Source organism: Alnus glutinosa, chromosome 4, assembly GCF_958979055.1.
Source record: "Alnus glutinosa chromosome 4, dhAlnGlut1.1, whole genome shotgun sequence".
In the NCBI taxonomy this organism is placed as follows: Eukaryota; Viridiplantae; Streptophyta; class Magnoliopsida; order Fagales; family Betulaceae; genus Alnus; species Alnus glutinosa.
In genome coordinates this window covers 34,950,821-34,964,487 of record NC_084889.1, presented here as the reverse complement: position 1 = coordinate 34,964,487, position 13,667 = coordinate 34,950,821, and the positions used below count along the sequence as shown (strand labels likewise).

The window sequence follows — 13,667 nt, the reverse complement described above, 5'->3', positions numbered from 1 at the left end:
TTTTAAAGTAAAATGGGTCTAACAAAAAACTGATAAAACTGGCCCGCATCATTCTCATCGGGTTTGAGAGAATTCATCCTCGAATTCAGATGATTCTTGCCCTGATCCTTCAGATGCCCAATCAATCCATTTTTCTTCAAAAGCAAAACAATATAACATCCCACAAGAAATAATTCTTCATTGATCACCACAAGACTGCGTCAATCAACTTGAAAACTTTTCACACTAAATTCAAAGAACTCTAGCTTCACACGATTGTCGCACATCTTTTCCTATTTATGCACCATTAATATCTTCCAAAATGGATCAATGATCTCGTCACTTTTAAACATAAAATTCTTCTCCACATAAAAATCACCAAAAACATTAACATCAAGAGAATTTTATAAAAGCAAAACAATATAACATCCCACAAGAAATAATTCTTCATTGATCACCACAAGACTGCGTCAATCAACTTGAAAACTTTTCACACTAAATTCAAAGAACTCTAGCTTCACACGATTGTCGCACATCTTTTCCTATTTATGCACCATTAATATCTTCCAAAATGGATCAATGATCTCGTCACTTTTAAACATAAAATTCTTCTCCACATAAAAATCACCAAAAACATTAACATCAAGAGAATTTTATAAAATATTTTCTACCCTATGGAAATCAACTTCGTTAACATCCAAATCAAAGACTTTACTTTTAGGGCTTTCATCAAGCACATGATGTATAGAATTCTCATTAACAAAATTTTTAATATCATCTAAGAGATTTACCTTTTCCAACGATTCATCTTTCTCAGGATAAATGTCGTAGATTAGTGGATAAGCCCAATCTACTACGGATTCTTTCTCTTGATCCTACGACAAAGAACCTCTTACAAAATCTTCATCATTGATATCGGTATCATAAGTTGGTGGAAAATTCAAATCCACGAATCCTTGTAAAGGATTTACAACATTTTTAACCGCATGATTTGGATTTTGTCATCTTAATATTTATCATCTTTAAAAATTGTTAATTTGATTTTAATTTATCGTTTATTTGTAAATTGTCTATTGACATGGTAAAACATCAGTTTTTTAATTAAAAACTAATGATATTACTGCTTTTACTACAATCTCCTTGCAAACTCATAACAAAAATTTAACAAGATAAATTTAATTGTTTAGTGATTGAAGTAGTAAGTGACACGTGAACTGGTATGCTAGTTTATAAAAAGCTTATAATAAAAGCGGTAATACTCTTAATAACACTCTTGTTGACTTGGTTAGCTTGAGTCATTTTATTTTAAGTAATGTTATTATTTATACAAATTTATCTTCATATCAATCGATGTGACATATTTGAAGCAACTTTTTATATCATCTAATTAAATAAATAAAAAAAATATCATTAAATATATCATTTAAGACACATCATATCAACTAATATAAAATAAATATAATAAATATAAGTGAAAAGTAGATTTACCGATTTATGTTAGACAACTCAATGGCAGTTAAATCTTGTTAGAACTTAGAATGTAGTTGGAATAACATTTGGCCACGTCGAACCCGACTTAGTCAGGCCCATCCGAATGGTATAAAAAAGCCCAATGTTTCACATCATATATTCCTAAAAGTAGTGACTGTAGTGTTAGGGTTAGGGTTAGGGTTAGGGTTAGGGTTTTTTGGGTGGCAGAGACTCTTCTAGTTTGCCTCCCTTTGCAGCTTGAGAGCACCCCCAATCATGGCTGAACAGGTCGGTGTCAGATCCATATGCTCTTCTTTTCGATTCTCTGTACATTACTCTTTGTTCTTCGTTTCAAAAAATTAGGGTTTGGTTTGGGAGTTATATGATAAAATAATTTTTTGTTTTGTCCTTGCAGACTGAGAAGGCATTTCTGAAGCAACCAAAAGTGTTTCTATGGTATGGAAAAACAAAGTGAAAAATGTTTTATTTTTTTATTTTACTTTCTGGGTTTTGATAAATTGTGAGGGTTTGCTGCTATTCTTCTCTCTTTTTTTAGTGATTATTTATTTATTCATTCATTTATTTCCTTTGTTTTTGGAAACATAATTTGTAGCTCGAAGAAGTCTGGGAAGGGAAAGAGGCCTGGCAAGGGCGGGAACCGGTTCTGGAAGAGCGTTGGTCTCGGTTTCAAGACCCCCAGAGAAGCCATTGAAGGTCTGTGTGTGTGTCTTAGATTGATTTTATATTTTGGTGTGTTAGTTTTTTGAAATGTGAATATTTGAGGTTTAGTTGAGGGTTTTGCAGTCTGGGAATGTTTATTTCTTGCGTATACTACAATCTCAAGATCAGTACTTTGCGGTTAATTTGCTGCGCTATTTTGTTTCTGTTTATATCTTAGCTGATTATATCTGTATTGACAGTATAGCGTTGCAATTTTCTTTCTTGGAATTTGTGTTTCAGAGCATGAGTTTGGATTTGAACATTTGCTGATATAAGTTTGGTTTCCACCTGTAAACTTTGGCCATTATGATGTCTCTGTTTCCTTATGGAAATGGAAATAAGTACAAATATCCTGGCCAAATCCTAGAAAACAAGTACAAATTCTGTGTGAGATCTATCACAGAACTGATATGTTCATATGGCTAATCTCCGAGGAACTTGTATTAATGCTTGATGTATGTTAGTTGTTTTGATTTTTTAGTGTCCAATTGGGTTTTGCATGATCAAGTACAAGATTTTGTCCTTTTCAATTATAATCTTTTTCTGTTTCCCTCTATGATTCTCTTAGTTTGGCTAGTTGATTTGATAATATCTATGTCATAACTCAAGTGTGCATTGGGTTTTGGAGATGCAAAGATATGCTTATGTAATTAAAGACTAGCATTGAACCATGATTCAGCTTGATTGATTGCTGTGAAAATTTGATATTTATGTTGGTCGAATGATATTGCAATATTTTACAGCAAGACAAGGCAGGCTAGAATTAGAGATTAACTCATTCGTCTAAATTCTTGATGGAGACTAGCAGAAACTTCCATTTGATTTTCCCTAAATTTAGGGAACAAAATGATTTTTCGCTTTCCTATTCAAATACATTTCACAATAGCTTCTTTTATATTTCTCTATATCATTCAAATATTATTTCTTTACAAAATACGAGTTCCCTACCTATCCTCGCCTTTTTTACAAAACTTAACACAATCCCCTCAATGAAAGGCAAAAAGATGAGAAGAGAGATATTTTATGTTAAAATAATGTATTGCTACCCAATACATTGGGTAGTACCCTAGCATTTCCAATGGTTAGGGAAGCAATAGGGAAGCTGCTGCAGGTTACTTTTTGTGGTTTTTTGTTAGATTTTCCCTATATTTAAGGAAGGGAAAATGTTATAGAGAAGTTGCTAGTGTGCTCTTATAGGTTTGATAAAGACATCAATGAGGTTAGCTGCAATGCCTGTTCAAGTGAAACTCTGGTTTTTTTTTTTTTTTTGATGAATCATGTGAAACTAAGATATTGCACCATTAAGTAGTGTATTTTCTGAATCATAATCATGATGAACATACTTGGGGATTATTCTATCTAGATGTGTGTTTCACAGTTCTTCAAGTACTGAAGAACATGACTTTGGCTACTTTTTTCATAATTATTTAGCAGTCAAAACTATGGATTTTTGCTTATTAGAACCCTTTTTCACTGTTTCATACAGGAACCTATATTGATAAGAAATGCCCCTTTACCGGCAATGTATCTATCAGGGGTCGTATCTTATCTGGTACTTGCCATAGTGCTAAGATGATGAGGACCATTATCGTTCGTCGTAATTATCTTCATTTTGTGAAGAAATACCAAAGGCATGATCCTGCTTAGTTGTGATGGATTTCTCTATTTCCTTTACATTCTCACTTAGGAAAAGCGTAACCTTTTTTCCTTTTTCCTTTGTTTGCTTCTCTTTTCTTCCACTTTTGGTCTCCTTTCAGATATGAAAAAAGGCACTCAAACATACCTGCACACATATCCCCATGCTTCCGTGTGAAGGAAGGAGATTATGTCACTGTCGGCCAATGCAGGTAAACGATTTTTGAATGGAAGGCCCTCTTGTTTTATCGTTTTATCATGTCTGTGTATGATTTAAAGGACAAGCATGCACAGTTCCTAGTTTTGACTGTACTTCCCACCCCCCCCCCCCCCCCCCCCCCTCAAATATTTCAGGCCATTGTCAAAGACTGTGAGGTTCAATGTCTTGAAAGTCATTCCAGCTGGATCTTCTGCTGGTGGGAAGAAGGCTTTTACAGGATTGTGAGGTGATTTCCAGTTTTCCTCAAAGGCTGGTTATATAATTGTCATGGTTTTTCAGTGAGCTTAGTCCCGTAAGAGAAGACTTTTGAAGTTTACTACAGCATGTTGATTGGGTGGACCTGGACTGTTAAATGCTGCTCCTTTTCTTCTTCCTTCAATACAATTATGACTTCTTCAAGTAATGTTTAAATTTTGGAATTCTGAAGATACCCAATACGATTTTTAAATAGGAATTCAATCTACTTTCGTATCTTTATTACCGTGTGATTTTGTCATTACTCATTAGTGACTTGGCCAAAGCTTCAACTTTCTAGCTGTCGACAATCCTGGTGATTTGCCACTTATTCTTTGCACAACGATTGGCAATCTGGGGAGCCATTATTGGACCAACCTTGAGTGGGTAACACTTTTCCACGTCAGGTTGTAATAATCAGGCAACCAAAGAGATTACTTTGCTGCTGCCAACTTATGTACTAAAAGAATTTTTGCCAAAAAAAAAAACTCTTTTTGGGTTGACTTGACCTTGGGAAGTGATATAATAATAGAGTCATTGTTTAATTGGAGCTTAGTATTTTGTTAGATTTGTCTCTGAAGAAAATCCCAAACGATCGGTATCAGATTTTGAAAATCCAGCTTGATTATGCATATAGATTATTTCACCTTCCCACTTTTTGGTTTTTTTCGATTTTGGTAAAATTAGAAGAATGTGATTCTCTCATTTTACAGTCAATATTTTGTTTTATAATTTATTTCACTTGAAATGGAGCAGACAATAGGGCGGATAACGGGGAACAATCACATTTAATTAATATGATTAATTCTTCAAGTCTCAATCAAATTTGAAGGACAGAGGTGGTTAGATAATAGCAAGATAGAAAGAAACCCTTTTTTTTTTTGGCCTTTTGACCATCAAGACGACGTTGAACATGTGAAGCAAAAAGGAGAGATTTTTGTAAAGTGATCATTGGTGGTCCTTCTGTATAAAGCAAAAAGAGATATATACAGTTGCTGTCTTACATCATCTTCCCATTGAACAAGTCCCTTTTTTTCTGTATGAACGCATCTAGATGCTGAAAATTTCACTTTCTAAATCTTTTGGTGCTATTATTACCAATTAAATTAAACCAACTTCCTATTACAACTTGTTTCTCAACTTATTCAAGCACCATGTTGATGTAGAGCATCACAAAAAGCAGCTTTCTATTACCAAAGGAGGAAAATGATAGAAATTAATTTCTTTAATCAACGGCAAAATACTTGCATCTCACTAGTTTATGAAATTTCAGCTTATCTTTAAAAATAAAATTGATCACATTTTTTTTTATTTTTTTGTAGTTTATAACACAAGCTATGATAAAGAATTAGGTAAGTAATTAAATGGTGAGTATCGTGTGATATAATGAATATGGGTGGTTGGGATATTTTTTTATTATTGGTGAGTATCAGGGAATTAATTATTGGTGCAGGCCACAATCTTTGAGTTTAGGGTAAACATTTTTCAGAAGAAATAAATTGAATTGAAGGCAGATCAAAATGGAATAATTTCAGATCTTCTTCTTCTTCTTTTTCTTAAGAGTTTCTATAAGAGAACTAAGAATGGTAAAAAAAAAAACACTTCAAAGTTTTACTCCAAATTCAGTTGAAGGAAGTTTTTCCAACCAAGTTTATTAAACCAACATATGTTAGAGTACGGGATTTTCATATACATCTGAAAACCACATGCTCAATTAATCTTATATAGAAATGCACGTGAGAATCACATACTTTAACAACACATATCAATTTAAATAGACTAAGTTGAAGAATAGTTTAGACGAAAACTTTGTCCCCTTCTTAATCTTATTCATAATCAAAGAGATTGAATTAAGAGCTTGTGATTAGGGCTAACAATTTTTGACACAACCCTCAAACTCGATACGAAATTAGCGTGTTAGGGTTAAAGGGTCTACGTTTAATTAAATATAACGTTTTATGGTTGACCTATATTCATGCTTTGATACTGTTCGAACCCGACACACAAACACAAATTGCCAACCCTAGTGATAGGAAAAATCAAATCAACAATTTAGACATCATCCAAAATATAAGCTAATATAAAATGGAGACAAATAAGTAAATAATGTTATCTGTACATTTTCCCTATCGGAAACTATTTTCATATAAATGTCTAAAAGGAAAAAAATAAGAAGAAAAAAACAATATCAGATAGGGACATCAAAAAGACATTTCCGTATTACAATTTACAAGCCGCAACGACCAAAAAGAAGATTGTATTAACACCCACCCAACTGATTTTCAGCCACGCTTTCATAGAAAAATCTGGAATTTAACGGCTCTCTCTCTCTCTCTCTCTCTGTGTGAGACCACACCTACTGTAAACCGAGCACCCCATCCTTCTTAACATATTCCAAAGAATCTTCTCCCACATCAATATTTTTCTCTGATTCTCTCTGTGCGTTTGTGTGCGCGTTACTTTTGACACCCACGACAAGTTGCTAGAAGAAACTGAAACTGTGAAACAGCACCTCCACCGCCAACCACTACCAACCACTATACCATCCATCATGTGTGTGAAGGACGCAGAGCAAATTGACCAGGAGGAGTTCGAGATTCTGGACAACAACAACAAGAAGCCAGGGCCTTTGCATTGTGAAGCGTTGCGTACCCAGATGGAGAAGTGGGAAAAGGAATCTCCTTTGATGAGTTCCACTGCTCGAATCAGTCCTGAAAGATCATGTCCTGTAAGAATTCCAATTCCTTGATCGTTTTTTGTACTGGGTTTGTCTCAATTTTGTATTTTTTTTTTTTTTTGGAAGACTCGTTTGCTTGAAATTGGGTTCTGATTCTTTTTGTTTCCTCATGCGGTTGATGATTGGTAATGAATTTTCTTTTTGGGTCAATGGTGTTTGTTTTTATTTTTTTATTTTTCTCATTTTGCAAATTGGGTTTTTGTTTATGGGAACTTTTCTAGCTGTTTTATTATTATTTGTCTTTGAAACTCAGATATCGCTGGGACATCTATCTGAAAGTTTTTGGGCTTATGTGGGTACCATTCTCATGTTTGTGGCCCTGCACTGTGTAAAACTGAGTTGGTTTCACTAATTTCAGTTCGATGGAGATCGTTACCGCTTCAAATTTTACTGTAGTCAACAGTTGGTACGGTATTCGTTAGGAAATTATTACACTTCAAACATTTTCCTATACTTAATTCAACGCTGCTGCTTTTTCCAGTTGAGCTTCGGTCAATGGATTGGTGTCCTGAAATTTTTTTCCCATAACAAAGACATCAAATTTATTTGAATTTCTATTTGCTTCTCTATTCTCGCTATCCTTGATTGGAAGGTGGTTATTTGCCGGAATAGGTTTTCCCTTATGATGATCTTTAAAGCTGGATGGTGATGATTTCCTTTTTTAATTGTATTTTCCTTACCATGTCTTTAAGACGAGTTCTTCACAGTTTTAATGGCCAGATGCTTTTATCTTATTACACTTACCTTCTCTGGAGAAGAGTGATGCTGATCACTAAAACCAACATTTATATGGAGACCTTTTATCTGGTCAAGATTTAGAATGTCTGTTAACTGAGTGTAACTTCTATTGCTTTATACTACTTTCTTGAGTTTCCCTAAGTCCTCCTTTCTGCTTTCTTCCTTTTTTTTTCTTTTTCAAAATTCTTATATATTTGTACTTTTAATTCTTCTTTTCTTCTGATTCTAATTTCATTTTGTTGTGATTCATTCAGCTGGAAAGCATTTGTGAGGATTCAGTAGCTGTGGACAGAAAACAGAAACTGTTAAACTTTGTCCCTGTCCTTAGTTCAGGAGAGTGGTCTGATATAGGGAGCCGTTCCTATATGGAGGATACTCACATCTGCATTGGTGATTTGGCTAAGAAATTTGGTTATAATTTACTATGTGATGAAGTTGTCTCCTTCTATGGTGTAAGTTCTCTAACTTACTAAATTGTCTACTCTGTCTCCAGAAACAATTTGCACCATCAAATTTTTCACAAGAGTTGCATCCTTAAATGTGGGTTGTTGTGAGAGTGGGAAGAAAGATTCAACCAGCATTGTTATACAGAGAAATAAAACAAAAATCTTCTGTTGTGGGCTTCTTGCACCAATTTGATGAAAAAATTGAGCATTACTTGGAAACAGATTATACCACAGTATTGCGAATGATCATATTGCATATATGAACCTTCTTTTTAGCCATTAGTTGCTTTTAACTTGGAAAGTCAACCCAGTTCGACTTTTGAGCAGTGAATGATTGTATTGCAGACATGATCACTTTTGAATTGTATAATATGTATCCATTACCCAGTAATTAGGAATACTCATGAGCTTGAAAACCTCTGGTGATCAATGACCATTCCTGGATAAAAAATTGGTGACCCTTAAATGAATTTGGTGACCGTTAAATGAATGTTTTATGGTGTAGCTACGTTGTAGATACCTTTTCTCTACTGGTACTTGCTTTGTTCGAGGTATGAACAACATAGAAAAGCAACTAGTTTGCAAATTGTCTGTACAAGTTGTAGAAATAGGTATTTGATCAACACAAGTATTTTCACGTGGAACAAGGCCATAAATTGTGATGTAGAGACATTTAATTCAGATTTTGACACGTGTATCACAATTGGTTTGAAAATTAGGTATTTGATGGGCATGGAGGAAAGGGTGCAGCGCAATTTGTCCGTGACCATTTACCAAGAGTCATTGTTGAAGATCCCAATTTCCCTTTAGAACTCGAGAAGGTGGTTGCAAGGTCATTTATGGAGACCGATGCTGCATTTGCAAGGACTTGCTCTCTTGAGTCTTCCCTCTCTTCTGGCACAACTGCTCTGACTGCAATGATATTTGGGAGGTAAGTTCAGTATTGATTGGCCATCTTTTTATATAGAGTTTTACATCAGGGTAATGTTGGGAAATATTCCATTCTTGCATAGCAAGACTGCTGAATGAGCTGTAGCCAATGACATGAAAATGGACCAAATTATGAGGAAAAATGAAATAAGAGGCTCACAATGATGAAACTCGAAATTCCATATCAAGGAATTGCTTATGTTGTCTTCATTTGTGCATCTTTTTATCTTCTTATTCCCAAAATTATGAGATCATGACATAGTGTCGCTTGTAATGCTAAGGTCTTCTGAGTGACATAGAGTGCTTCGCTCTCTCTTACAATACATGCTTTGAACAGGTCCTTACTTGTAGCCAATGCTGGGGACTGTCGGGCAGTGTTGTCACGACGCGGAATTGCTGTAGAAATGTCGAAAGATCACAGGCCTGATTGCACAAAAGAAAAGACAAGGATTGAGTCCTTGGGTGGATATATTGATGACGGTTACCTCAATGGTGAGTTGGGTGTGACACGTGCATTAGGCGATTGGCACCTTGAAGGAATGAAAGGCACGGGTGAAAGGGTTGGGCCATTGAGTGCTGAACCCGAACTCAAACTGGTGACATTAACCAAGGAAGATGAGTTTTTGATAATTGGTAGCGATGGAATATGGGAGGTGTTTTCCAGTCAAAATTCTGTAGATTTTGCTTGGAGGAGACTCCAAGAGCACAATGATGTGAGGTTGTGCTGCAAGCAAATAGTGGAGGAAGCAGTTAAGCGGGGAGCGACAGATAATCTGACGGTTGTGATGGTAGATTTTCATAAGGAGCCACCTCCCCAAGTGGTGGTACAAAGGGCCAGAGTGAGGAGAAGCATATCTGCAGAAGGCCTTCAGAGTCTCAAATGCCTGGTAGAAGGCTAATTTTTTTTTTTTTTTTTTTTTTCTGGCACAGAGAGGTTAGAACTAGTAAAAAAATAATACTTTGTGGTTTCATCAATTGTTTGATCTCTTGGAGTTTGTCTGTGTGTGTATATATATTCTTCCGGGAATTGGGAACTGCCTTTTTTCCTGGAACTCTTATTAACTGATGCCCCATTTATCTCCTGAGAAGAAGGCAGGAAAGAGAAGAAGATTTGCAATCATAATTTGTTAAAATCGAGTAGTGGAATCCAACTTGTAAACAGATTGAATGTAGCATTGTACCATTGTGAATTCAATGTATACCAAAAGTACTTTTGGATCTCTGTTGGGCTCTTTTCTTTCACACTTATCTCATAGATGATGCTGCACGCGTGAATGTGAATTGATATTGAACAAGTCAATGATGATAAAGGGAACCACTATTTTTGTGGCATCCGGAAATAATGTATTGCACGCGCCGTCCTGTCGCATGTATGCCTCACGTGTCAGCTCCATGGTAGTGGACCTAGTGGTACATCTTGGCTCGGGTTAATCCCCTTCTCTTCATAGCCCTTTTTTTAAAAATAAAAATAAAAATAAAATAATAATAATAATAAAATAATAATGTTAAGAAAAGCAAAAGTGGTAGGGTAACACTTCTGATTCCTTTAGTGTTTTCTTAATTTAAGGAATATCAAGGAAATCTGTCTCAAGAATTTTTTAAGAGTTTCACCTATATTTAAAGAATAAAATGAGTTTTAGGAAAGGCTGCTAGTGCTCTTATTTCGGAACAGTCATTCCTGGTGTACTTTATGTGATTTTAATACAAATTTTATCTCACCCATGATAATAACAAAAAAAAAAAAAAATACTGGATTGTATTGTGACCAACAATAAATGAAATATATATATATATATTTTTTTTTCCCACTTTAAGTTTTTCCTTTTCTTTTTGTCTAGGAAACAATAGAAGGGCAAATGCAAGATGGCTCAGAAAACAAGTAGGGAATTACAAGAGCAAAAATTTAGGACAAAAAAAACACTCTTATCTCAAATATGTAGCTCTTGTACATGTGTAAAGACTATTGATGAATAAAGAATGAGATACAAAAAAGACATACATGTATAGCGACTCGAGTAACTTCTCTATAATGCTTTGCTTCCTATGTGAATGTGACGTTTGACATACAGTTTTTCCTAATAATAAGTTACAAAAACAGACACACATGAGTGATGCCTGGAGGAAATTCTCCATCAATTTGAGCTGATGCTGTTCCAAAACCATTTTCCGTCATTCAGTCTCCCTTTAATCTCAGTTCTTGCCACGCGAATCAAGAACAAACTTGCACAGAAAGTAGCAAGAATAAGCATAAAAAAGACACTGTTCCATCCTCTGGTGGAAATATACCCAGCCAACAGTGGACCAAGAGCTGCCCCAACAGAGCCAGTACCATCTATAATTGCAGTAACAGTAGCTAATGCACGGGAATTCCCTCTGACAGAACTCTGGGTACCAAGATCAGTTGCAACAGCTGTTGTGATAAGCGAGTAGGGGCCATTTACAAGCAACCCAGAAAGAAACATCAATCCAATGTTGGCAAACATGGAGAGGCTTCCATATAACCTGTAGAAAATAAGGGCTGGAATTGATAGTAACAAGAACAGAATTGAAGTAACCGCACGGGCATCAATCATATCAGATATGTATCCTGCCAAAATTCCACCAAAGACTCCTCCAATGTCGAAAATTGTTGAGAGGATCCCGGAAGCTTTATGCGACAGATGCACACCAGCAACAGCTACAATGCCAATTCAAATTTATAATGAATAACAGAACATTTGCAAATTCAAAGGATACCATGGAAACAACCTCAACCCATTGTCACAACCTTACGAGTTCATGCTACTTTGCCATTTTGTGAGATAGTCATAATGTATTGGAACAAAAGGTTATGCATACACAGCAAGGCAACAATTCCATGACACATCAGGATAGCACAACCCTACAATTCAATTCCAAATCACTGTTTCATTAATATGTAAGTCGAAACTAGTACCTGTGTGCCTTATGTAGAAGGGCAGCCAATACAGAAAAGTGTAAGCCACCAGCTTTGAGAAAAACAAGCAGAAAGCAAATGGTGCCACACCCGGCAGCCTCCACGCCTCCAAGAACCCAATGGCATTCAAGGTATCTGATCTCTCCCTCTCAAGAAGCCCCGCCTCCTCCGATTCCAGTCTCTCCGAATCCACTTTCAACTCAATCTCCATTGCAGGAGACTCCAACTCCAACCCCAACCCCAAGTCCTCAGGACTCACAACAAGAAACATAAACACCACCATCCCAACCACAATCACCAACACACCAGGCAACACAAAGGACCAACCCCACCCAAATTCCAACACACCAGATGCCACGACTGACCCGATAACATTCCCGACCGAGGTATGCGAGTTCCATACCCCCATTATCAACCCCCTCTTTTCCTTCCCAAACCAATTCCCCACAACTGCCACCACACAAGGCCACCCAATCGACTGAAAAAGCCCACACACAACCTGAACCCCCACAAAGAACCATAACAAATGCACTTTCAACCAATACCCTAACCCTAAAACTATCGTAAAAGCACCACTACCCATCATCCCAAATACAAGGAACAGCCTCAGATCGATCCGATCACCAACGTGACCGGCAAAGTACATTCCGATCGAATATGACGAGAGGAATGCGAGGTCGAGCTCGCCGAGACGGTGGGTCCCCTGGGGCCCGTCGAACGGGGCCCAACCCGAATCGGATCGGATTCGGGTCGAATTAGATTGAATTTCGGGCCCGAGCACGCTCTTGACGATGCTCGGGGGCTTCCGAGAGGCGTGGAAGGAAGCGTAGGCGAAGAACGTGAGGATTAGGACTAGGGTTTGGTGAAAAGTTAGGGTTTTGTGAGGGGGTTTGAGGGTTGGGAAGAGAGTCAGAGCTGGAGCTAGAGTTTGGGTTCTGGATTGCATTGTGATTGATCAAGAGAAGGGCCAGAGATGGATCTTAGGTTAAGATTAGGGTTTTGGATTGCATTGTGATTGATTAGAAAGGAAACAACTTCGTACAAGTTCAATTTTTTTCTATATTTTCTGTAGGCAAAAACTAAAATTTCTCACAGAAAAGCTGTGGATGCAGAAGAAGAAGATAATGGGGCTAGGGTTAGGGTTTCTGGGCTTTCAATGTGTAGTTTAGAAAGACAAACTTTGAACAGAATTTTTCATTCAAAAGGAAAAGCCTTCTAGTTCTTTTCAATCACTGTGTTGACTATAGAGGGAGGAGGAGGTAGGAGGAGGTGATTGAGATTATAGGAAAACATGGGGCTCTTTGGTAACTGTAGCTCTTTAGTATGTGCATTAGATTTTTCTCTTCTTTTCTTTAATAGGTGTGCATTAGATCTTAGATCCCTCTATTTCTTGGAAAGTGGCTGGTATTATATAGTTTTTCATACTATCTCTATGAGGCGCATATATATATATATATATATATATATATATATATGTTAGATTAGAACTGTGATATTTGTCACGTAAACTGTTACGTGACAGTTCATATTTTAGTAATTGGTATTGTAACTGTCACGTCAATTTACTAGAAACTTGTAATAAATATTGTAATTTTCTCAATAGCAGACAATGACTCTCACTAT

At 36.4% G+C, this 13,667-nt stretch overlaps 3 protein-coding genes across 3 annotated transcripts; 2 read left to right on the top strand and 1 right to left on the bottom strand.

Moving 5' to 3' along the window:
* Positions 1–1,622: 1,622 nt before the first annotated feature.
* LOC133865222 (small ribosomal subunit protein uS17) lies at positions 1,623–4,501 on the top strand. Its single transcript, XM_062301585.1, has 6 exons — positions 1,623–1,737; positions 1,865–1,905; positions 2,063–2,163; positions 3,656–3,800; positions 3,927–4,016; positions 4,159–4,501. Exons 1-6 carry the CDS (start codon positions 1,726–1,728, stop codon positions 4,247–4,249), a joined length of 480 nt encoding a protein of 159 aa, XP_062157569.1. The 5' UTR covers positions 1,623–1,725; the 3' UTR covers positions 4,250–4,501.
* A 2,020-nt stretch (positions 4,502–6,521) lies between these two features.
* On the top strand, positions 6,522–10,331 carry LOC133867017 (probable protein phosphatase 2C 27). Its single transcript, XM_062303688.1, has 4 exons — positions 6,522–6,986; positions 7,988–8,185; positions 8,899–9,110; positions 9,447–10,331. Exons 1-4 carry the CDS (start codon positions 6,810–6,812, stop codon positions 10,006–10,008), a joined length of 1,149 nt encoding a protein of 382 aa, XP_062159672.1. The 5' UTR covers positions 6,522–6,809; the 3' UTR covers positions 10,009–10,331.
* Positions 10,332–11,032: 701 nt separating this feature from the next.
* On the bottom strand, positions 11,033–13,410 carry LOC133867170 (putative glycerol-3-phosphate transporter 5). The gene is made up of 2 exons (XM_062303868.1): positions 12,045–13,410; positions 11,033–11,786 (listed from the first exon to the last, which is right to left on the bottom strand). The coding sequence occupies exons 1-2, from the start codon at positions 12,988–12,990 to the stop codon at positions 11,242–11,244; spliced, it is 1,491 nt and encodes a 496-aa protein (XP_062159852.1). The 5' UTR covers positions 12,991–13,410; the 3' UTR covers positions 11,033–11,241.
* Positions 13,411–13,667: the final 257 nt, after the last annotated feature.

What these genes read in the sequence shown, in the direction of transcription:
- LOC133865222 (XM_062301585.1), top strand. An exon ending in CAACCAAAAGTGTTTCTATG is followed by an intron (nt 1,906 to 2,062) that starts GTATGGAAAAAC and finishes CATAATTTGTAG; the next exon opens with CTCGAAGAAGTCTGGGAAGG. An exon ending in TTTGTGAAGAAATACCAAAG is followed by an intron (nt 3,801 to 3,926) that starts GCATGATCCTGC and finishes GTCTCCTTTCAG; the next exon opens with ATATGAAAAAAGGCACTCAA.
- LOC133867017 (XM_062303688.1), top strand. Translation starts at nt 6,810, where the DNA reads ATGTGTGTGAAGGACGCAGAGCAAATTGACCAGGAGGAGTTCGAGATT. An exon ending in GTCCTGAAAGATCATGTCCT is followed by an intron (nt 6,987 to 7,987) that starts GTAAGAATTCCA and finishes TGATTCATTCAG; the next exon opens with CTGGAAAGCATTTGTGAGGA. An exon ending in AAGTTGTCTCCTTCTATGGT is followed by an intron (nt 8,186 to 8,898) that starts GTAAGTTCTCTA and finishes TTTGAAAATTAG; the next exon opens with GTATTTGATGGGCATGGAGG.
- LOC133867170 (XM_062303868.1), bottom strand. Translation starts at nt 12,990, where the DNA reads ATGCAATCCAGAACCCAAACTCTAGCTCCAGCTCTGACTCTCTTCCCA. An exon ending in CTTCTACATAAGGCACACAG is followed by an intron (nt 11,787 to 12,044) that starts GTACTAGTTTCG and finishes TTGGCATTGTAG; the next exon opens with CTGTTGCTGGTGTGCATCTG.